Source organism: Cucumis melo, chromosome 4 (genome assembly GCF_025177605.1).
Source record: "Cucumis melo cultivar AY chromosome 4, USDA_Cmelo_AY_1.0, whole genome shotgun sequence".
Classification (NCBI taxonomy): domain Eukaryota; kingdom Viridiplantae; phylum Streptophyta; class Magnoliopsida; order Cucurbitales; family Cucurbitaceae; genus Cucumis; species Cucumis melo.
The window spans coordinates 24,787,403-24,812,617 of NC_066860.1; the positions used below are offsets into that span (position 1 = coordinate 24,787,403).

General features: G+C 30.1%; 2 protein-coding genes across 3 annotated transcripts; both read right to left on the bottom strand.

Annotated features, from left to right (window-relative positions):
• Window positions 1-5,142: 5,142 nt before the first annotated feature.
• LOC103500326 (cycloartenol-C-24-methyltransferase) lies at window positions 5,143-9,269 on the bottom strand. The gene is made up of 14 exons (XM_008463595.3): window positions 9,106-9,269; window positions 8,851-8,963; window positions 8,324-8,390; window positions 8,137-8,210; window positions 7,954-8,038; window positions 7,817-7,872; window positions 7,524-7,578; window positions 7,265-7,312; window positions 7,051-7,134; window positions 6,809-6,925; window positions 6,646-6,729; window positions 6,413-6,538; window positions 6,183-6,280; window positions 5,143-5,487 (listed from the first exon to the last, which is right to left on the bottom strand). The coding sequence occupies exons 2-14, from the start codon at window positions 8,931-8,933 to the stop codon at window positions 5,424-5,426; spliced, it is 1,041 nt and encodes a 346-aa protein (XP_008461817.1). The 5' UTR covers window positions 8,934-8,963; window positions 9,106-9,269; the 3' UTR covers window positions 5,143-5,423.
• Window positions 9,270-15,658: 6,389 nt separating this feature from the next.
• On the bottom strand, window positions 15,659-24,592 carry LOC103500325 (cycloartenol-C-24-methyltransferase-like). 2 transcript variants are annotated; one of them, XM_008463592.3, is made up of 14 exons: window positions 24,405-24,592; window positions 24,210-24,306; window positions 20,691-20,757; window positions 20,521-20,594; window positions 19,080-19,164; window positions 18,936-18,991; window positions 17,906-17,960; window positions 17,655-17,702; window positions 17,174-17,257; window positions 16,979-17,095; window positions 16,824-16,907; window positions 16,605-16,730; window positions 16,387-16,484; window positions 15,659-15,878 (listed from the first exon to the last, which is right to left on the bottom strand). In XM_008463592.3, exons 2-14 carry the CDS (start codon window positions 24,290-24,292, stop codon window positions 15,815-15,817), a joined length of 1,041 nt encoding a protein of 346 aa, XP_008461814.1. In that variant the 5' UTR covers window positions 24,293-24,306; window positions 24,405-24,592; the 3' UTR covers window positions 15,659-15,814. The 2 variants fall into 2 exon arrangements, with proteins under 2 accessions (XP_008461814.1, XP_050939105.1); XM_051083148.1 differs by lacking the exons at window positions 24,210-24,306; window positions 24,405-24,592 and having other exon boundaries at window positions 19,080-19,171; window positions 20,691-20,763.
• Window positions 24,593-25,215: the final 623 nt, after the last annotated feature.

Below are 25,215 nucleotides of genomic sequence, written 5' to 3' on the forward strand. Positions count from 1 at the left end.
GGTTAATTACAATTAGCAAGTTGAAAAAAACTAGTTTATTGTTTTTAAGTATATAATATCAAACACATTTGAAACGTTTATAACATTGAAATCCAATTTTTAAATCAGTTATTTTCGAAAATATGAAATACAACTTTTTCTTTTTTATTAAACTCGTTGTTTCATATTTATGCTTTTAAAATGCCTACCAAATAGGTCCTAATATTCCAATCTTCACCATCATATGTTCAACTAAAAAAATGACGTTATTGTCATAGAAAAATAAATAATTTTACCTTTTAGTGGATACTATATTATTATTTGGAATTTTTTTAAAAAATAGAACAAAACACAAAAATATTTAGATGTATAAAATAATTTTAAAAAATAAAAAATCTACAAATTTTGTAGCGTTTAAATAGGTTGGATATGTATTCAACTTTCCAAGATACTTTATTATCTTATTCAAACTTTTAACCTACACAAAATTAAATAGCCTCATTGACTCGATTAAGAACCCCTCACTTTTGTCTTAGATTGGTGATATTATTATTATACTAAGGTTCTTCTCTCTCATATTTACTTCAATTATTACTATAGGTTTTATACATCCTTCAACTGTAAAACTAATTTCAAAATAAGCAATTGAAAATGTTAATTTATGCATTATCCATTAACCATTCAAGCCAATTGAAAAAGACTTATTGTTATTATATTATAATTATGTCTATAAGTAATGGATGAAATCACCCCACGTTCTAAGTCCCTTAAATTTTTCTCTTTAATTTTTCAAATTCTACAACAAATTGAATATGATACATTTTTCTCTTCCACTTCCATTCTTATAAACAGTTTTACATATTTTCAAGAGTTTTATTGCTAAGCAAAGAAGAATTGTATCAAATGGTTTGATTCAAGGTATATTCATTTTTTTAAAAGAAATATGTATTAATGTATTGACTTGAAAGTCGACTTAAAAAATATCATAGTTTTCTTTTTGTTAGTTAGTTTTTTTATACAAATTTGTTGTATAAAAAGGTTTTTATGTGTAAAGGAAATTAATTATTACAAAACATAGGTATTTTTAGTATTACTTTTATATCAATTTATCATATTTATCCTATCTTATCTTACTACTTAACTAACGTGGATAATCATTTTTAAACCATTTTGTCTAAATTGATAATTCTCTGATTTTAATTATGTTTTTATTTATTCTTGATTATATTAATATTTTATATTCTTATTGATTAAAAAATTTTAGAATTAATTAACAATATGTTCTTCATTTAGTCTTAAACTTATGATAGTAACATTTGTTTTTAAACATAAAACCTATTGTTATTAAATATTATAGAGTAGGTTGGTAATTAAAAAAAAGAACAAAAAAAACTCACGCGTACACGATGTAATGTATCTTTTTTTTCAAACAAATAAAAAATAACATTACTATTTACTATTAAGATTATAATGATCTAATTATAATTAATTATTAAAAATAAAATAAAAAAATATTAATTATTTATTATCTTTTAGTTACATTCTCACAACCATGGCTATAAATATTTTAAAAGACGAAAAGGTTAAAACATAAAAAATTTATCTTTTTATTCAATGATTAAATTTCTAAAATAATTCATATAAGTTTAGTAAGCTTTGTACCTTTTTTGTTTGTCAACAATATAAAGAACTTTCTTCAACCAATTTTTTTTGTGCAAATGTTTGAATATTCACTCTTACTTAGGTTATCTTTAATTTTCTTTTTAATACTCACTCTTAGCCTTAATTTTATGTTGCAGTAATACTATGTTAGGGAAAACTAAAAGATATCTAGTGGAGCAAATAAAAAAAAATGCAATGTCAATTTTGTGAAATCGAATCCGATAATACTTTTAATTCTTTTTTTTCTTATTTGTAGTATATGGTTACAATCATTGATTTTTGTATGTAAGAGAATAAGGAAAAGATATATGAAGTAAAGTTCAATAAAACCTTAAATTTTGTAATTTTATATTTTAATTTGTTTTACATGATTATATTTACCTATTTCTAAAAAAACACAATTTTATCTTTTCCACTCATATACTCAATTGAACTTTTTTTTTAAGAAAAGAATTAATTAAGTTTCAAGATTCTCACGTGCAATGCAATAAACATTTTTAGTATGAAAAACGTAAAGATAAGTTTATTTGAAAAATGATAATAAATTTGGAAAAGAGAAATAGTGGATGTGATTGGAATTTAGAAAGAAAGATAAAAGTATGACTAATTTAAAAGAAAGGAAAAGTAATAATAATATTATTATTATTCGTGATTTTATAATGTGTAATCTTTTTGGTATAAAATAATAAGTATACGTCAATTTATTAAACAATTTGTAAATATAGTAAATTTTTTATTTTTTATAAATATATTCCAATATTGCCCTCGTTTTAAAAAGGAAATTTGTGGATTTTCTCCTTCTCCATTCTCACCGTCATTCCTCTTCTCCACGATTTTCTCCCTTCTCCATCTTTACCATCGTTTTTCTCTATGTGATTTTCTCCTACGTTAAGAACACCTTCCGTCTCCAACCACACCTTCTTCTACCTCCAACGTGCTCTTATTCTCTATGATTTTCTTCTACTTTCGTTAAATTATTTGGTATGTAATCAAATATTTTTTTAAAGATTTTAGATTTGATGTTTCTTTTTAGTTGTTTCCTCTTATTTTAGTTTTTTCTGTTTGAATATTTGTAATATTTCTTTTTAGTTGTTTCCTCTAATTTCAATAATTTTCCAGTTTGAATCTTTGTCGATTATTTTTTTTTTTTTTGTTGATTTCATGTTTTTAGGTTAAAAGAATTACATGCTCCTTTTTTTTTTTATTATTTTTAAACATTGATGATATGATTTCATCTTCTTTGTAGAATTACATGTCTATTAATGATAGTGATAGACTTGTATCGTAGCGTATCACTGATAGAAGTCTATCACAGATACACTATGATACAAGTCTATCATAGATACCGTATGATACAAGTCTATCACAGATACACTATGATACAAGTCTATAACTGATAGATACTTTGTTTTCTATTAATGCTTCAATGTAATATTATGATGATAACTGTTTTTTCTTTTTTTTTTTTTTTTAATTTTGCAGTAATTTGGAATTATGACTGTTCGACGTGAAAACAAAGAATACTATCAATTGGCAAGAAGAAAAGTCACTCATTGTCATCGTGCTGGTCACAATTGTAGAAATTTTAAATTTCCACCATTTTTACAATGACGCGACATGTTTTTTATAATGATCTTTTAGCTTAAACATATAGAACATTTATTTTGACGTGACATTATGTTTTTGATAATGATCTTTTAGCTTAAGCATATAGAACATTTATTTTGTGTGTATAGTAAATACTTTCTATTTATTTGACTCAAGCATTTCAATAATATTCTACCTTTTTTCTCAAGACTATAAAAGTAAAAGTGATTTTATTGTAAAGTAGTAATATGAAGTAATCCACTATAAAGTCTATCATAGATAGTTTATATCAATGATAGACTTTATTGTGTAGTCATCACCAATAGTTTCTATCAATGATATAAACCAATATACAATTAAAGGAACTAGAATGGATAATTGATGAAAGGAATGGTTCAAACATTTCAATAATAATCTACCTTTTTCTTAAGACTATAAAAGTAAAAGCGACTTTCACGTAAAGTAGTAATATGAAGTAACCCACTGTAAAATCTATCACAGATTGTTTCTATCAATAATAGACTTTATTGTGTAGTCATCACCAATAGTTTCTACCAGTGATAAAAACCAATATACAATTGATTAATTTAAGGCATTTTTGTCTTTGGTGTTAAAATTTGTCATATTTGCAAATTTTTTAAACTTTTGCTATATCCTTAATTAATTTAGGGCCCAATGTTATATCCCCCAACCCTTATTCTTCTTTATAAATGAGCCTCAAACTTCGTCCCACTAAAAAAAGAAAGAAAGGGAAAACAGCTCCACGCGGCTGGACGAGGACGAAGAAGATGCGGCTGGGTTGGGCAAGCGAAAACGGCTTGGGTGGAAGGGGCGTGCGGCTCACGGCTCGGACAAAAGAGACACAGCTCATGTCTCAACGAAATGGCTCCGCTTGCAGAAGGATGTGGCTCATGGCTCGGCGACGCTTCACCCGCACCGCGTCGATTGTCCGAGAGAAGCCCAGCCACCATGCGAAGCTTTTCCTCTCCGTCCGCGCCGGTAGCCATCTTTTCTTACAAGTCGCCCCTCTATCCAAGCCGCGGTGTTCTCGAGCCGTAAGCCGATCCCTTTTGTCGAGCCGTGAGCTGCGCCGTTCTTCCGAGCCGTGAGCCAAGTCTCCTTCCATCCTAGCCGTGAGTCGCGCCACTTCCGTCTGAGTCGCAGACCACGATCCCCTTTCGCCCGAGCCGTTTTACCTTGCCCAACTCAGCCTCTTCTTCTTCTTCTCAAGCCAAGCCGATTTTTTTCTTTGAGTCACTTTTGATAAGATTTGGGTTTTATTTATTTATTTATTTATTAATTTTAATTTTATTTTTTTTGTTCGAAAATAATTTAAATTTATGTTCTAATGGGAGTTTTTGTTGAATGTTCAATTAACTAAATTTTGAGGATTTAATTTGCCATCAATTCATCGAAGAATTTTTAGATGATAGTTATTTGTAATTTTATTATTATTTGTAATTTTATTAAATAAAGTTCTTGAACTTTTCCTACGGTTTAGAATAAAGTTATTGAATTTTACCTCCTACTTAGAAACTCTTCAATTGGGAAACTTTGACCTGTCACATAGGGAATAATTTTTAGCTAATCTCTCTACATTCAAAAGTATGCATTATGTTTTATGAATTACATTGTTTTGGACTAATGGGATCACTAGTAGGACCAAATGATGGTTCATGGCCTGAGTTCACAAACAATTAGATCTGGCCGTTGAAAGCAAAATTAAAACCAACCTCTATAGATAATTCAAATGATTTCATTTGTCTTTTGAGATCTATAACGAAGGAAATTTTTATGTTTAGTTCACATTATCTATGGTGTTCACATTTTATTTTCGATACGTGAAGAACGAGCCAGAAAACATTGTTAGAAAAGGAATAAACATCAAAATTGCCAAAAGAAGAACATCCCACATAAGACTAGAAAGAAACTAATTTATTGCATAAACAAAACAAACATGAAACTGAAAGCAGAAAGGCTGAGACTAATCATATCTCCCTATGAACCAAGATGTGGAACTAATTCCAGAGAAGCAAAAAGCAACTTTACCCCCACACCAAAAAGGAAAAGGAAAAGAAAAAGAAAAAAAAAAGCTCTAAAATGGTTAAATTAAGCCAAAAACATATTCTTCAGGGTGACTGCAAAAACTCCATAACTGAGTAGCAGCAGCAAATAAGTTAATATGCATTGTCAAACTACTCAGTGGCTGAAAGTGGCTTCCGGGCTAAGAAGAAATACATTGGCGTAAATATCTCCTTCCTGAGAACATTAAGAAGGCATCGTATGAGCAGCTTGCACAAGTTAAACGAACAAACATTGTGGTTAAAGTATAAGAGACATATACGATATGCTTTCAATTGTATTGTATATATATCAGAAGAACATTTTGGAGTTAGGACGAAGCACTATCCACCAGAAAAAAAATTCATCAGTCAATTAAATACTCATTAGTAGCCAATTCTCTCACCCTACTCTATTAATCTACCTAAAGCTTGGTGTTCTTCCTCGCTCCCTGAGGCTCCTTGCTTCAAACACAACCCAAATCTAGACACCTTTCGTGAGGGAGGAAGATATAGGGAGGATTAGGACTGATTTTGTATGCTTCCAGAGAATGTTTCCTTTATGAACCAAAATTAGAAGGATGGACGGACCAAGATCTATCATGGTACCAAGGAAATAATATACCATTGTCAGTTTCAAAGGGCAGGGTGAAAAAGGAAGGATGGGATTGCCCCTATCTCATCTTAGTTTAAAATAATTTTATTAAATACTTAAGATTTTAAAAATTTCTCTCTAATTTACCCTCCCATGGTCATTTTACAAGAACCGATACAAAAATATTAGGGTCTATCTAATGTAACAAGAAACGAAGAATGAACTTTCAGGAAAAGGGTGCCAAATCCAGCATGTTAAGTAAAAGACAGAATTTCAAGAGCATTTTAAGGTATACTCACTTTCCACCCTCAACAAGCCCTTCAGCAGCTTTCTCTAGAAAGTCTTGAACTCTTTGGCTACCCTTGGGGGCAAGTCGAATGAACTCCAATACTTTGACCTACAAAAAGAATCAACTCAGTGCTTGTTAGCTTCATCCTGAATGTCCCATATATACTTCGTAAAATAATAAGGTTCTATCTTCACGTTTCATTGTCGATAAGATGTCCAGGTTACATCTGATAAAGCTTACCATATTTTTAGTAATGAAACGACCAAGGGCTGTTAGACGGAAGCTACTCAATGAGAAATGGCTTTTGTCTAAAGGCAAGTACCACGGAAGAGGCGAATTTACAGCAAGATCTTTCTCCCAAACAACCTGGTGTCATGTGCCCATGAAAATGAGATCATTGCTTTTATGCCATAATGATGATGTCATTCATTAAAATAGAAACTAATAATGCATAAGGTTATTTTCCAACTAACCTCAAAGCCTGCTTGCTTTAAAGCTTCAAGACATTTTCCTGTCAACCTGATATCTGGAAGACCATCACCAATCTCAATTTCTGCCTGCACAAACCGAACTTGGTCAATGTAATTTGTATAGGATCAAAGAATATGCTAAATACAAGGGATGAAGCCGTATTACCTTTATCTTTTGATGTTCTTGATTATTTGGATCAAAAGCATCAGTCATACACCATTCATAAGCAGCAAAATGTTGGCCAGGCTTTAGTACTCTATAAATTTCCTTGTAGCACCCATACTGCCAGACCAGAAAAAAGTCAAACCAAGATGGCTAAAACACAATATTCATGCCAGATCAACAATTTTACAGTCGCAAAACATCCAAATGAAATTAACACGTCAGAATGTATTCTTAAGGCTTACTGCGTCTGGTGCATGACAAGTAGCTTCAATTGCATATACTGCATCAAATGAATTGTCAGGAAATGGCATTTTCATGAAGTCGGCCTGCATCGTTGAGAAAATGAATAAAATATTAACCTTTGAAACATAGCTGTTCGTCTTTACTCTTCTAAAAAGATACAATTTGTTAACAAACAGAATTTTCAAAGACTACACTTAACCTACAAAAACCAACCTTGACAAAGTCACAAGTCTTGTCCACTTTTGCAACGCGATTCAACTCCTGAGGAAGTAAAGGCAAAACAAAAGGCACAATTACCTTACTGAAGGGCTTGGTAAGAACATAATAATAGCAGAATAGTAATTGACAATGAGGCAATAAAAAAGGTAAACAGGGAAAATTAACTAAATTTTACAACCAGTAGTAAGATATTTCTAAGAAACAATGTTCCTGACATCCTTGAACAAAGGATAAGGAAGGGGGAAAAGCATACCTTTCCTCTTGAAATCTGGTACTCATTGTTGTTCAATCCAGTAACAGAAGTATAACTGCAACAGAGTGTAATATGATTTGAGATACTTACCGAAAACATAAATGTAAAACAAAAGGTTCAGAATTAAATATACTTGATCCAGCGTTGAAGTGTTCAGTTGAGACTGTTAACCATGCAGTTGTTAGAATTATTATAATTCCAATTCAGGGTAGGTAGGTAGCATGATATTTACTTTAGCATCAATCATCAATCAAGGGCAAAAAGAAGACTCAAAATTAGTAAATGTATCACACCTAAATCTCGCAATTTCTCTAAGCGGTCCACCAATTCCACATCCAACATCCAACACCTAGAATATAGACAAAGTTATTCTCCATAATTTGAAACAAATGCAGAAAATTTCTCAATCTTTGTATGGAAAACCACAAACCTTATATCCAGGTTTCAAATCTAATTGCAAAGCAAGAAAGTGTTCGTGCCTCTTAATGCTCTCCCGCAGAGATTCGCCTTTCCATCTAGAGTGGAAAATATGCACGTTTAGATTTGAGATTGAGAAAAAAAGAGATTCATTCTGGTCTGTCGAATGCAGGAGGAGGAAGATAGTACGTCATACCTAGGTGCAAAATGGAACGACTCGCCCCAACCGAACTCGTAAAAGCTTGTGACAAGATCATAGTATTTATTAACCTGTAGAAATACATATTGCACAGCCTTGTAAAAATGATAAAAGGGGTGATTCTATTTCTATTATACAGAAACATCAAAAAGAAAAAATAATGAGAACGGCAATTGTCTCTTACCATGTCAGTGTAGTTAGCTTTTCTCTCCTCTTCTTCACCTCCATAACAGACATGGTATTTCTCATACCTGATCCAACAACGCAACAGTTTCAGAACAGAATGAGGCAGTAATAACAAAGATACCACAAACCACAATTCAAATACCACAAATCAGGCCAAGTTTCAACCAATTCAAGAAATTCTACACAAATTTCCCACTCCCACTACATGTTACTGCACACATCATACACAATTCTAGAATGCCCTGTTTTCATCCAAACCATCCAAATCTAAAATTAACAAAAACAGATCAAGGGGTCATAGACTCATTTCCCAATTACAAAACAAGAAAAAAAACAGAACATGCAGAAGCTTAGACGTAAAATTTAAGCTAGATGTCTCAAAAAGACAACGAGCTAGCTGGTTTAGTTTCTCTAAACAGCCCAAAACACAACCAAATACAAAGCAGATACATGATTTTAGAGTTGAGAGTCCATTAATCAAAGAAAAACTAATCTGGGGGGTAAAAAAAAAAAGGGAATGTTTACTTTTCAACGGCGGAAAGGACGTCGTTCTTTTCCAACTTGCCACCAAGGCCCGATGCAAGATCTAACGCTCCAGTTTTCGACATGGGTACGTAAAAAAACGGTGTCTGGGAGATCTAAAAGAAGAATTGAAGCAAAAGAAAGAATCAGAATGAGAATGAGAATCGAAGGATTTGTTTGAGGATTTTAGTACGAAAAATGAAATGGGAAAAGAGAAAGAAGAATGAGTATGTGGGTGTGATTTGAGTTGAACATTACGTCGAAGATCTGAGAGAGAAAGAAACCCAAATGGAAAAAATGATGAAAATTCGAAGAGGAATCTTTTATAGAACAATCAAAAGGTGAAGCCGGACGAACTAACAAACAAGAAGCAAGGGGAAAAAAATAAAAATGGATGAAATATCTCTCTCTGTTCTGTTCCCCGTGAAGGACAGCGCATACTCCACGTTTAATTGGAAATAAAATTTGTCATTTTGCTTCTCCAAATTAATTTGAAATTCCCACAATTTTAAGTTCTTTCTATAAATTTAATTTTATAGTAAATTAAACCGTCGAGATATGTTTTTCTTTTCTCTCTGTTTTGGATTTTCTTTTGGTTTAAATATGTGTTTGTTTTAGAACACATTTTTATATTTTAAGTTTATAAATTCGACCGAGAGATTTGTATTTAATTAAAACCCTCCATCTTACTATCGAATTCAACTTTTATTTGTGATTTTAGTTTTTATTTCACTTTAAATTTCAAAATTTTATATATTTAATCTTTACCTATTTTAATTTAGTTTGAGTTTTGCTTCAATTTTTATTATTAAATTTTTAGACCGACATTTTTTGTCCTTAATTTTTTTATTAGATATTCGTATTCCATCATCAATCTCTATGTTTAATTTAAAATAACTATGAAATAAAAATTTTACCCGATTTTAAAAATGATAAACATAGTGAAATTTAATTAATAGTGCAGAAGAAAAACCGATATCGAGTAAAATTTTAAATATTAATTAATAATGTAAATTTGAGTTTTGTTTCAATTTGAACAAAACTCAAATCTCAAATGTAAAAGTGGATAGACTTAAAGTTTAAATCGAAACAAAACTCGAAACTTAAGAATTAGAGTATGAAACCCAAAACTCAAATTGGTGGAGTTACCAATTACAATACTCCGCGCTTCCTTTGTTATCTATTACTATTTCAAATCTCACTTTATTATCATGTTTGATAGGATTTACTCGTTAACTTTTTTTCCTTTTTGTTACCATGTTTACTATTTTAGATTTATACTAAAATAGTTTGCATTTTATAAAGAGATTGATATAATTTATCTACAAACATAAACTGTTATAATTAAGATACAAATAATTTAAATTCATAGACTATAATAACAATTTATCGCCACAAACTCTTTCATAATGTGTGATATTTTGAAACTACTAACCAAATTGAAAGAAGAAAAAAGAAAAAGTAATGAGGAGAGTATTTGTGAAAGCAGAAAGGGGTGAGGAACAAAAATAAAGTCTCTCGTTCGTTGTAATGATATATATATATATATATATATATATATATATTTGTCTATTTATTTTATTATAGAAACATGGAGTTCAATATTTTATTATTTATTATTTATTTAAACAAAAATTGGAAGCAATTGTTTAAAATAAACAGTTTCAAAAAGCTGTTTATACCAACCCAAAAGTTGCTTTCTACCCTTTACATTGTGATTGGTGGATCTGTTTATTATTATTATTATTATTATTATTTTATTTTTATTTTTTTCGAATCCAATCCTAATTGTGTTAATACAAAATGATTCAATTAAAAAAAAAAAAGAACTAACAAAAGTAAAAAAAATTGTCAAATATCAGGAAAGGGTATTGTGCTAAGGATGTAACTTCCATCACAAAATAACTTTAAGATTTAATACAATATTCATTTTTAATCCATATTTTTTTTAGATGAAGCCCCTTAGTAATGATTAGAAATGAAATGAAACGTTAGGCCTCCATCTCTTTCAGGATCAATACCCCCAAAATCTGCATACTACTAATGCTATGGTGTATGGAGCCATCATAATAATTTACACTTAATAAAATTCTATAAGTTCTTTTCTCTCTCTCTCTTTTTTTTTTTTTTTAAAAAAATATATAAATTTTAACAATTAATAAACCCATAAAAAAGATTGCTCTAAATGATTTTGATTGGAGAAGGTTTCAATTCAAGTTTCATTATAGAGTCTTTATCTACTATTGAGTACTTTCAATACTTTGTCTTTATTTTCAGTTTTTGTTGAATTTGTTGAAGAAAATAAAAACATTTCCTTCATAAATTTTGGAAACATATTCATTTGAAATCTTATTATTATTATTATTATTATTATTATTATTTAACCAATTTAGTAAAATTAACTTTGAATTAATTTTGATATCTATTGAAAATAGAAGTACAAATAAAACATCATCAACGTTTTATTTTTTTTGTTTTCTGTCAATCATCTATTTGTTCTAACAATCCATATAAAGTCGGTCCTAATCACATGCTAATCATGGTGCCTATAATCAATAAGTGACATACCAACATCTTAGTGAGGATGTTATACACATTACAGAGGAGAGCGCTAGTCATTAAATATTTGATAGTGTTTAATACAAAGAGTGGAGTTGTGTGTGTGAAGTTTAGAGGACTATGAACTCTAAGTCCGTAGGGTAAGAAGTTAACGAGGCAGAAGATAACATGACAGTTAATGTCTTTTTTAACATAGGTTCAAAAAATTTATTGATTTAAACAATGAGTGAAATTCAAAGTCCTACTATTCGTAACTCTTTAGGTCAAACACACTTTAAATGTGACTCAATTAGATTGAGTTAGACATTAAAGAAAATCACATTCTAATGGTTAATAAGAACTAATGATGAACTTTATATTTGAATCAATTCTCTAATAATGGGTTTGAGAAAACTAACTAAACAAACTAACCTAAAATAAATAAACTCGCAACAATTAAAAATTGAATTGACAACATCAAATCTAAAATATCTTTGTACAACAAGTTGATGATTTTGAAGAACATAGAGTTTCTAAAATTGATTTTCTATACAGTCCAATAATTTGATTTTTTTTAAGAAAAAAAAAATCAAAACACAAAATTGGAAAAGGGAAACAAAGAAATGCATTAAATTTAGCAAACAAAATAAATGTTCCAATAGAAAATAGCCTTCAACAAAATTTCAAACATAATCAAACATCAAAGGATGGGCATGAATTTAAATCAAATTTCTCAATTTTATTGAGATCAAAATGGGTACAATAGAGAAAAAAAAAAACTAAACTCCTAAAAATATTAATAAATATAACAAAATATCATAATTTATTAAAATAGATGCAAATAAATATTAGTTTATAATTAGAATGGGCAAGAGGGGGAATGGGGTCATAATGTTTTTGCTTTTTCATTCTTATCTTCGAGGATTTCATGTCATGTGTTAGGGAGTGATTTCATAACATATATTACAAAGTAATGTTTCTAATATAAGCTTGAATTATTTAGTTAAACAATATTTTAGTACAATTGTGTATGAAAATTTGAGTTCTAAAGGTAAGAAAAAGAGTACATATAGATAGACAATAACTATCGAGTTGTGTAGACTTTATAAAAAGATAAAGTTAGATTTCATGTTTTTAGTGTTTATGGATTTCATATATTGATTAATTAGAAAATAGTCTTACATGAAAAAGGTTGTTCATAAAATGTCTTATAAAAAAAGTAATTACCACCAAATGACTTTTCACTGAACGTATTTTGTTTATCTTAAAAGGAATAAGTTTGAAATATAAGATAGTAAATTTATCCACATTTTACTATTATAAAGTACTTGGCTTTAAAGGATTGTTAATCAATATTATCTTCATGTTGGTTTTAGTCCACTCCCCTCCCTTCTAATTTAAGGGTTTTTTTTTCTTCCCTTAATTTGCTTATCCTCTCTTTTCTTCTAAAAAAAGGATAACGCTTATAAATCATGTTTTTGTTTTAAAACGTATACAAAACACTTGTAAATTATGTCTTCATTTGATTGGTTATGGTATAATTATACAAATAGTTACGTGGAGTAATCATGTCACATTTAATTTTTTTTTAAAAAAATTAAGAAGCGTCTTCAAGAGTTGTTTTTTAAAATTTAGGAAAGAAATCAAACGTTTGTTTAGAAAGTTGAAAACGGTTGTAAATATTTTGGGAGAAGACGAGCATGATTTTCAAAAAGCCCAAATAGTTATCTAAACGGTTAAAAAGAGTTTGAAAGTTATATATGATATAAAATAATTTATTTGAAAAAGAGTAAAACATATGACTTTAGATGGTAGGCCTCTCAAGTATTACAATGGCCACCAAGTTAACGTTTTTTATGAGTTATGACACCATTTTTAGACTACCTTTTTCACAAATATTTATTTTTCTTTACCTAACCATTAAAACTAAATACCACAAAATTAATTAATGAATTGGGTAGAAACCTAACCCTAAAGGAAAAGGTAATCCAAAAGACTTTCCAACTTTAATTAAAAAGGCATCTAATTGGTCATTGGGATGTAAGCTACTTTTAAGATTAACCATAGTATCTGCCCTTTTGCAGCTGACATTCTTTTAATGTTCAAAATAACAACTAACAACAACAACAATAAATAAAATCCCATATCCCCATGATTGAAAAGATTTTAGAGTAAAAAAAGTAACCACTTTCTTTTTTAAAAAAATTTGCAATAATGTAACGTTATTTATCTCAATTTCAAAAAGAAAAAGTCTAAGAAAATAATGGTACGCTTAAAAATACTAAGGTTCCCCCTTCTAGTTTATGAACAATTAAATGCTATTAGTCTAATGTCTATGAGTTTCATTCATCAAGCCTTAGATTTGTTTTTTAGTCTATCATCGATTAAATGCCATTAGTCTAATGTCTATAATTTTCATTCAATCAAAGTCTTACATTTTTTTCCCTTCAAAATAAACTAAATGATTTATTAATTTATTAAATATGTATTTCTTTTAAATAATCTTGAACGGTTAGATAGTATAGAAAGTTTTTCTTACTATGCAATAGTAGAAATTTCATAGACTGTATCATCAACTTTATTAAACTCCAAAGATTATTTCTACAAATATAACCTCTCTCTACTAGATTTACTTTTCTAACTCTTTTACTAAACACTAACTTTCCATTAATCTTAGTTAACTTAAAAAATTAAAAGACTTAATTAATTTATCTATATTGTATATTATCACTATTAATTTTTTTTTTTAAAATCTCACTTCATAATTATTTTAAAATAATGTTAAAATCTAAACGGGAGTATTTAATAAAAAATCAAGATTGAATTTGATTTTAAAACTTTTGAGAATGGATCAAAATCAAATTCAAAATTTGAAACGTAACCAACTAATTAACCTAAACATATATTTTTCTTTTTCAAAATTTTAATAATGTCATAATCAACGAGACTGCCTTAGATTTTCCAACAAGAAATTAAATATAAACAACGTCAATGACAATAAAGCAATTAGATTTGGTATTCTCTTTACAATGTTTCTAAAGACGAAAAAATTTCTAATATTATGATAATACCCTACTCTCTTTATTCACATTATAAGTCCATTTTCATAAATATCAGTGAAGTCACATTAATGTCAATAGACTCCAACTTCTATTTAGAAAGAATATGGTGATATGAAACAGACTAAACAAATAAAGAGAGTACATAAATAACTTTACATTTTCTCATAGCAGTTGTACTAAAAGGGAGTTTCTATGACATTTTGTTGAAGGATGACAAATCTTGGAGGCTATTCTTTAAAAAGGAGGTTTCATTGTTAAATTTAAATATGAAAAAGCTATCCTGAATATATCTTGCTGCTTAAGGATGTTGGTAAAAAGTGGTGGTGGATTAGAGATTGTTGTGCCATTCAAACTGTGCTATTATGTTCAATACCCTTTTTACTCTTTGTTGCTAACTCTCTGAACATGGCCATATCATTTTATGCAGAAGAAAAGGTCTTAAGTGTCCACTGATTTGTGAAAAATCTCCATTAACATGGAAGAGGTTCTCAAAATGGCAAACTTGTTGGGTTGTGAGGCAGAGGGTTGGAGAACTTTTTAGAGATCTAAAATGTACTCTATTATTGGGAATCGAGGAGCATTGAAATGTGTAATGGACAGAACGGAAATGGAATAGCAAAGCATGAACATGGAGAAAAAAATGGTTGGGATGAATGAGTTGAGTAGGACAAATAAAATCCAAAACATTCAATCCAAACATAGATTTCGGATAAACATTACATTACAAACCTATTCAATTACTATTTTAATGAGTCACTTGAGGTTTATAATCGGAGAGAAGCCTGACACAATTCCTTTTGGGATACAGACTAACAAAATTTGAAGCAAGCTTGAGAAGTTTAGGGGTTGATAATATATTTAAGAGCTGAGAACTAGGAGAATGAAGAGGAAAAACGAGCTAAGAAATAGGGGAATAGTGTGTGCATGGACGTGTTCGTGTGCGTGGTTTGTTTGTGAATGCATGTGAAAACAGTTCACAACTTGAAAGTTTTGACCGACTCATAATCAACTCTCCATTTTCATATGTAATCCCGTCAGACCAAAACTGTGTCGATAGACTTGGGATGGGAATACTCCAGAAAGAACTTTTAAGTTCTTCCTGTGGGTTACTACCTTTTGGAAAAGGGATGCCTTGTCCATTGTAATTTATCTTGTTTCTCAAACAATAAAATGAAACCAACTACAACAACAATTGCCAAACACCATATATCTGGATATGAAACCAAATTTACTTTTTTCATCAAGGTCACCGCAAATCTAACATTTAAAAAAATGGCCATAATATTTAGTACTTTTTGAGATATGCATAAATAGAAATACATTAAGGTCATAGAATTACAATAGCCATCAAATTACTTGCCCATGTTTTACTCATCACTTGAAAGCGGTTTACGCACCAGGAAGAAGTACATAGGGGTCATGACCTCTTTCCTGCAGCAGTATAAGAAGTAAAGTTAAAATCAGCAAGCTGAGGCATCGGTACATGTTTAAAGAGATTTACAAGCCCTGCGACTAAAAAGTTCTTTGTGTTCCTGAGTGCGAGTGTTGGAATTTTTCAAATGAATTATAGATCAAAACTTTAACATATTTAAAACTGTCAGACTTGGCTAATTTAAGAGGTTTGGGACATTGAGTTGAGCATAAATTTCAGAGTTACAAAATTTGTGTTGGGGCACAAAGCTGTTTAGTTTGGAGTTGGTAAATATTAAGATGGAGAGAGAAAGTAAAGAAGATGGACTTCCTAGATAAATGTATGAACTTCAACAGTCAACACGGTTTAAGTTAATGGAGTTGAATTTTTTTACACTGACTTATGAAGTTGATGGATCCCATAAATGATTAAACTGAACGAATTAAGGTCTGGCTTGCTTAGCACAGGGTCCTACTGATTCACATGCACATCCCATTTTAGGAGAATGGTGTTTGATATAATACTTACTTTCCGCCCTCAACCAGCCCTCGTGCTGCTTGCTCTAGAAAATTTTGAACTCTTTCACTACCCTTCGGGGCGAGGCGAATATACTCCAATGCTCTAACCTACAGAAAGAACAAACTCAACAGCTTGTAAATTCCACGGTCTGTATAATGCAAAGGTAACAGGAACATCCAAAAGAATACAATGAAAACTACAGTTTTATTGCATTTGATCCTGGTTACCATATATTTTGTCACGCAACGCCCAATCGCCGTAGCGCGGAAGTTGGTGATGGAGAACTGACCACCATCTAATGGTAAGTACCATGGAACAGGTGAATCTTCAGTAAGGTCTTTTCCCCAGATGATCTAAGCAGAGTGCAGAGTAAACCTCATTTATCTGCTACATTATGTTCATGAAAAATGAAAACAAAAATAAAAGCAAAAATCCTTTGAACCAACCTCAAAACCTGCTTGTTTCAAAGCTTCCAGGCACTTTTCTATTGTCTTGATATCTGGAAGCCCACTGCCAATCTCAATTTCAGCCTATGGATATGGACATTGTCAATATAAGTGTATAAGATCAGAGGAAATGGGGACAGAATCAGCAAGATAACCTTTATTTTTTGGTGATCTTGGTTATTTGGATCGAAGGAGTTGGTCAAGCACCATTCATAAGCAGCAAAACGTTGGCCAGGCTTTAGTACTCTGTAGATCTCCTTGAAGCAGCCATACTGCCAGAGGGGAAGCAGCAGTTAATTCAAAAGAATGATTGCTCTAACCCATACTTCAGAAATGTAATTAGAACCTACAGGGTCTGGAGCGTGACAAGTGGCTTCGATTGCATATATTGCATCAAATGTATTATCATCAAACGGCATTTTCATAAAGTCGCCCTGTAGTGAAAATTCCCAGGCATCAGTCCTTTATATTATCGATTTATCATTAAATATGCATGTAGCTCTTATGGCAATGGCCATGCGTGTCAACTCTCTAATTCAGCAACCAAACTAGTGACAGGGGCCATTTAAAAGCTTCGCTAAAAACTAAAAGTATTAGAGTCAAATTCTAATATTTGGAAGTATGAAGAACAAAATTGAATAGCAGCCTACAAATACAAAGGTACCAGTACTCTTTAACTAACTGAGACAAAAGCTCGATCCTATAGTATGTGTTAGTAGTCAAGATGGTCTATGGTTCAAATCGACAATTCCAGTTGTACTTAAAAAAAGAAAAATAATAGACTGACTGAGACCAGAATTTGTCAGAAAGCTGAATTCAATCTACACCAACCTTGACAAAGTTGCAAGTCTTATCCAATTTTGCAATGCGATTTAGTTCCTGTGAAACAACAGAAGAATGTGAGTAGTGAAAGGATTAATGAGAAGTACTCTTTCAGATAAGAACTCAATACAGAAATAATCAAACACATCATAAAGACAGTAAAAGGCAAAAGTAGACAGCAAAGTGACTAGCAAGAAAAATGCCAAGAACAAAATCTGACTCTATCGAATGCTACATAAGAGAAATAGAGCAACACATACCTCTCCTCTAGTAATCTGATAGCTATTGTTGTTCAACCCAGTAATTGAAGTATAGCTGTAACAGAATTTACATAGAATATGAGATTCTGAAAAGGCCAAAAGAAAATTGCCAACTTAAAGCAATACATAAGTCATAATTTTCGATGCAGAACCAACATTTGAAATTGAGATGATCCTACAATTATCCTAAAATTCCTCATCACCATCGTCAATCATACACAATTTTGAGATGACAAATTGCCACAACTTGAGAAAAAGATCCAGTAAAACTGTACACTAAAAAATAAACATTCTTGCCATTTCCCATCACAAAAGTCCAAATAATTCTCTACCATTACTTGGAGTTCCCACAAATATTTTGAGGAAATATTCCAGAGGCACCTTTCCTCGCTTTAAAGCCACCAAAAACTTTCTTTCTCACAGATACTAACTATAACTTTATGCCACAAGGAGGTCTAATCAAGTAAGATCTTCAGAAAGTGCCCTGTTAGGTTTTCTAACACTTTTTATTGTTAATCTGCCTTTGGTTGAATCACATCAATTGACTAAAAAAGATGACTTCCAGTTCCATCCTTCTTTGTCACCCATATGAAATTCCCAAGCTTCTTCATAAGGTGCATAGAAAATGACGCTATTTAGGCTTGAGATCAATCTTGAAAATCATTTGATCCCCATACGTACCTCACCAATCAAACTTCCTAATATTATACTTCAAACTTTTGAATGATGCAACTCCGTGCAGCCTAATCACTGCCTTTTAACTTAAATATTCGACATAAAGTAAAAAGATTATCTCTATTAAGTCAATAGAGTATGAAGGGAGACCCTTCCTAAGTCTTCTCCTTGTAAAAGCCATAGCCAAACCATTTCATTTGAAGGCCCAATGTGGAGACAAGGATTCCTTCATATATATAATGAGACAGGTAACACTTGTGAAAACTCTTTATTTGACAGAAAGACCAAGGATATCAAATCAATTCATGTATTGTAGAACAACTGATTTTTTAAAAGCCAAACAACAAAAGCACACCTGAATTTTGCAATCTCTCTCAGTGGTCCGCCTATACCACATCCAACATCCAAAACCTGATATCAACTCAAAGTTTATATTCTCACAACACACAAAGGATTGAAGTAAAATTTCTCCCACTGAATTGTGTTAAAGAAGACGAACCTTCTGTCCAGGCTTCAAACCCAACTCTAAAGCAAGGAAGTGCTCGTGCCTCTTAATGCTCTCCCGGAAAGACTCACCAATCCATCTACAAGCTTGGAAAATATGCTCATTTATATTATTTTAGCAGCACTTAAGATTAGAGCACAACAGCAAATATAATGTGCGCGTCATTCTTCGTGAAGTGGTGCATGAAAAGTTGGTCTTCCATGAGATGGCAAGCATTAGTATTGTGATTATTGTTATTATTGAGATAAAGTATTATATTCTTTTGAAAAAAGCCATATGCATGGCAACCATTACTTATTTCTCATTTTCTTCGTTGTTAAAAAATGTTTCCAAAAACTTATAGAAATTTTATAGCAAAAAGTCTAGTTTCATATTTTATTAGGTTATAACTATGAGTTTACCTAGTTATTCATGTATTTTTAAAAAAATCCTAGTAGATTTTAAATAATGCCTATTTAATCTCTAAACTTCAAAAGAATTATAATTGACTTATGAACTTTCAATATTGTATCTAATAAGTTTGATAAGCAAATAATTAGTATTGATTAGTTGGAGCATAGAATGATTAACTTTCAGCTTTCCAATAAACTTTAAGAGTTGCGATGCTTGTAACTACAAAGGTCATTTGGACCCCAAAAGTCATAATGAATCTAGAAATTCAAATGTATTTTCATTAATTATAGTAGTTAAAAGGGCAAAAAGTTAAATGTTGTGTCTATCATTTAACAGTTTTAACTAGTATAAATAAGGATGTAGTTTCCACATTTTAGGGGGAGAATATCAATATTAAAAAACTTGTGCTTAATTCAACCCTTTCGGTGTTATCTTTTCAAATCTTGCTTTAAATTTGGTGTTAAAAATCAATTTATTGGATTAGTCTTAAACAAGCTAATCCTGAAGTGAGTTGTCCTAGGATCTAAGAGTAATCATCATAGATTCTAGGTTTGGTTTAAGTTAGCTTTCTTCGTGAGATTTTGTCAGGATCCCAAGACCACTAGCTTTGCGTCTAACAAACATAGTGACCGCTTATCAAAGTCTTGTCATCTTTAACTCCATTAAGCCAACACATAGCTCAACTAAAACAAACAAAGTTTGAATTCTCCACCCAACATATGTTGATCAACTTAGCTTTGGAAAAAAGATTGGTATTTTCAAATAAAAAACAATTATTAAATACTTTTTTATATTTTCAAATATAGAATAATGAACGAAAATATTTACGAAATCTAACATTTTTCTATATGTAAATATGAACAGTTTTGTCTTTTTACAGTAACTTTCCATATTTTATTTTTTCATTTTCTCAAAAAAGAGAAAACAAGAGACAAAGAAATTACAAAATGTTACCAAACTAACCATTATAAGTCCATTTTGAAGTTCTAAAACTATGGGGTGTGATAACGTGAAGAGAGGAGGAAGATGATGTATATCGTACCTAGGAGCAAAATGGAAGCTCTCTCCCCAACCAAACTCATAAAAGCTGGTCACGAGATCATAGTATTTATTGACCTAAAATGCAGATTACACAGACAATTTGGGTGAGTTACTGTGAAAATGAAACTGATTCACATGCAATGTAATGTAAATTAGTTGATGGTCTCTTACCATGTCGGTGTAGTTGGCTTCTCTCTCCTCCCTTTCGCCTCCATAAAAGCCATGATATTTCTCATACCTGGTTCATCAAAAGTAAACACTACTTTAACCAACATACATGCAGCTTTTTGGATCTTCAGATCAAAGAAAATATGAAAAAGAGAGTACAAATTTTCACGAGCAAGAAGTGATAATTTCGCAGAGGGGAAAAGGGGAGACCTTCTGGCTTCTATTGTAGATAAGAATGTTGCTTTGGAGACTATTGTATGTTTGGAGAAACAGTTTATAAACAATAAAATCTTCAAATATTAAAACTTTTGAAATTTAGTAAAAGAGATATTTAAGTTCAAACATCGAAAATTTCAAAGCCAGACGATCCCACTGTACATTTGTTCAAATACATATCATTCATATAAGAAATAGTGAAACGATTATAAATATAGCAATCACATATAAATATTAACATATAAAATAATATTTTAAACAAATCGTAAATATAGCAAAATCTACGACTATGTCGCAATTTTTTAAAAGGTTACCATGCAATAAGTTATTTTCTTCAAAATTGCTAACCATTATAATTATAAAGAAAATTAAAAATAAACGGTTAATACATTTATATTCTTAAAAAACTTAGCTTTATGTATTTTAAATTCGAAAGTTCTTATTATTGCTATATACGTATCTTTTTTATTTACTCAACAAATGTTCTATATACATCTAACACATTTGTTAGACTAACAAATGTCTAAAATACATGAATGTTACGTTTACTTATTAGACATTAAAACACTAGTATACAAGGTGTCTTTTGTTTATCAAACCGACATAAAAAGAAATTGTGATAAAAAGAAATTGTTCCACTCTCCCACCCAAGGTTGAATTTAAGGGAAAAGAAAAAGTAAAAGAAAGGAAAGCTTACGTCTTTATAAATTAAATAATGTCCAAAAGTCTTGGAAATTTGTCTTGAACTTAGATACGGACAAAAATATATTATATTGAAATAAATTCCCTCGTAATGAAAAGGGCAATATAGTCGGCATGTGCATGGAAATAATGGAAAAGACAATGCCCATAAATAACAGTGATATAATTTTGATGCCTATCAAAATTTTGTAAAAATGGGAATGGAAATATGAATAAAATGTCAAAGTTGAGAGATATCTTGTCTTTTTTTCTTTTTTTATAAAAGTAAAAATATTGGGACAACAATAAATATTTTTTTGCCTTTTAAATAAATTAAAATATATTATATGAATTGTTTTGTATGATATAAAGGAAACATCAATAACATTGATAGAAATTTCATACCATGATCCATATGCATTAATTATTTTTCCTCAGATAATAAAGATATTTGATCCTATACACAAATATCATTGTAGCTTATTTTTGTCCATTCAAAATATAGGTAAAATGTGAGTTTTTGATGAATGGTAAAGCTTTAGAATATAGTTTTTTTTTGTGACAAAATAAAAGTGAGCTTATTTAACAATATACAAAGGAATGATTATTTGACCTATTGGTTGAAAATACTCGTTGTATTTTAGTTGAAATATGCTTAAATTAGTGTGAAATTCATTTATTTATCAAGAAGTATTTGGGGTGCTAAGTTGAATTATGAAGTATGGAGTAAATATGTTGGAGTTAGGAAATCAATGTTTGGATACATAACCGTAAGATAATTTTTTTTGATAAATGTACAAATTTAAATAGTGAAAACTATTGAGGTTGAGATATTTAACCCCGACTTATAAAAAAAAACCATCTATTACAAGTTTTATTTGTTCATAGGGTTGCCTCGACATCTTCACTAGTTTTTTTAATTGATTGAAGTCTATTAAGTTTTTATGCTAAGAATAAATGTATTTAAAAATAATTCGACATATTCTAACTTATTATTCAAAACTCTTATTTGGTTGGCAGAGGAAAAGTCCTATGTTTAACTTTTGGCATGATAATTACTAATATATTACTTAAAAAGCAAAATTTCACGTAGAACATTGGGATTTCTAAGAAAATTAAAAATTGAGAGACCCAGAAATAAGAAATGATAACCAAAGAAAATGTAGATAAACAAAAAGTCATCAGGTACACTTTTGTTTTGTTCTAAAAAGTAAAAATAAAAATAAAATAAAATAAATCAAAGTAAAGAATGAGAATCAATTTATAATTTTCTTTAAAAGAAACCATTATCTAATGGGCCATAAATTTAACTAACAAAAAATCATTATTTGTTTTTTTTTCTTCAATGCAAAGTTTGGCTTTTTCTTAAAAAAAAAAAAACTAATAATTAGAGTGGAGAATTCAAATTGAACCTCTAAAAATAAATAAAATTGAAGCTTTAACTTTAAAATAGAATAAAGTTAAGACCTTTTACATTATTTACTTTTTCATCGTTAAACTCTCCTTTTTTTTTTCTTCATCACATTTGTACACCCAAATTAATTTTAGAAAAGTTGTCAAAAATAGAAAAATCCACAAAATATTTGTGATGAATTTTGTGTTTTTAGTGGTTTTTTTTTATATGGTAAACCCATAATTTTATTTAAGTATAAAAAGAAAAAAAAGCAATGAAGAGTAATATATAAACAAATATTCTAGTAAACCGATTTTGTTCCAAAAAAAAAAAAAAGAAAGAAAGAAAGAAAGAAAGAAATGAGAATTAAATTAAGTAATTAAGTAATATTTAAAGTGGTTAAACAAGCAATATCTATAAAGTTAGATCTCATAAGCGTAATTGAGGCGTTCAAATATACTTTCAAAATTGAAAGTTGGATCTTAACAATTTGCCCCCTAAAAAGAAGCAGTTCATTTAAATTAAATAAAGAAGATCTCCAAATAACAATAAAGCATCAAAAAAATATTAATACTATTATTTTTGTTGTTTGTTTCTTAATTCCCTAATCCCTATGATCCACTTTTGTTTTCTTAAATATCCCTATGACTTCAGTGCCACCACACACTGATGTGTTTGATAGAAAGATTCCTAGGCTAAAATTAAACTCAAAAGCCCTGAAATGTGTTTATATTCAAAATTTTAAACTATCAAATTTGCTATATATATTTACAAATTTTCACAAAAGAAAGAAAACTATTAATAAATTATTTATGAAATGTTTTATAAAAGGAAATAGAATAATTATTATTTGTGTAATTTGTAATATACATGTTTTAACTTCACAAAATTGATGGTATTTGTAAATATTTTTCTTTTCATTTTTAAAATTTGTAGGGGTTAGATCACAAAATCTAAAAACGGTTATGAGGAAACCGAATTGGGAGCAATCGAATCTGAACAATCCAACCAAACCAAACAAAGATTTAGGTTTGAGTTTTTCCCCAAAATTTAAAAGATAAACCCTAAACCCCAAACCCCAAACCCTAAACCCCAAACCCCAGGCAGAAAAAATAAAAATAAACCGGAGGCAACCGAACCGGTAAGAAAAAACCGTGAAAAAAGAGTTGGAGAGGAAGATAAACAGAGAAGAGAAGGTTAAGAAGAAGAAAGAAGGGAAAAGGCGAGAGTACTTTTCAACGGCGCAGAGTACATCGGCTTTGCTCATCTTCCCGCCGACGCCGGAGGCAAGATCGAAAGCTCCTTCCTTCGACATTTCTCTGCAACAACCTGAACAATTAACAAAAATATTTTTTTTTAGAAAAATAGATTTTAGGAGTAGTTTACGAGTTTAGGGTTTGGAATGGGAAAGAGATGAAGCACATTACGTGGAGAAAGCAGAGAGGGACAGGAATCTAGAGAGGGAGGAGAAGAAGAAGAAGAAGAAGAAGGTGAGTTGGAGAGAAAGGAAAAATAGGAATAATGCCCTTGCCTCTCTCTCTCTCTCTCTATAAGAATTGACAGCCTCTCCTTTTCTATCTTCTTTCTTTCTCTTGTGGACTAAAAACTATTTCTACAACCAAAATTATTCATTGTTTGATGTGTTTTTTAAGGGGCATTTAAGGCAAGTGGTAAAAACCTTTCTTTGTATAGTTTTTTTTTTTTTTTTTTTTTTTTTTTGTAAGGCTCTAAATTTATTATCTAATTTTGTATTTTTATCTTTTCTTCCATAGGTCTTTCCTTTATATTTTAAGGTAATTATAATAGTTAAGCATATAATAAACATTTTAAAAAAATATATAGCAAAGTCTATTGTTATAAATTTGTATGGTCTGTCAGTAGCAAAATTTGGTATATTTGCAATCAACTATTCCTACTTTAAAAGATGGTATAAATTATAATATATTATATATAATGGCATACATATTATTTAAAGAATAATAATTAAAATGGAAAACCAGTAGACAAAGTTTGTGATGTAATTGAGTAAAACTAGAAATAAAGACTAAAATCAAACATTTATTTCTAAAAACGTGGGATGGGAAATAGAAGAAAAATGGGAAAAAAAGATGCAGTATTATTCCTTAAAGAAAGGGTTTTGTCTTACTGTTTTGATCAAACTCAATGGTGCAAGCTGGATCGTGGTCCCTACTCACAGGGTCTATAAATAAATGGTTGATCGTGTAGTGTAAATTACTT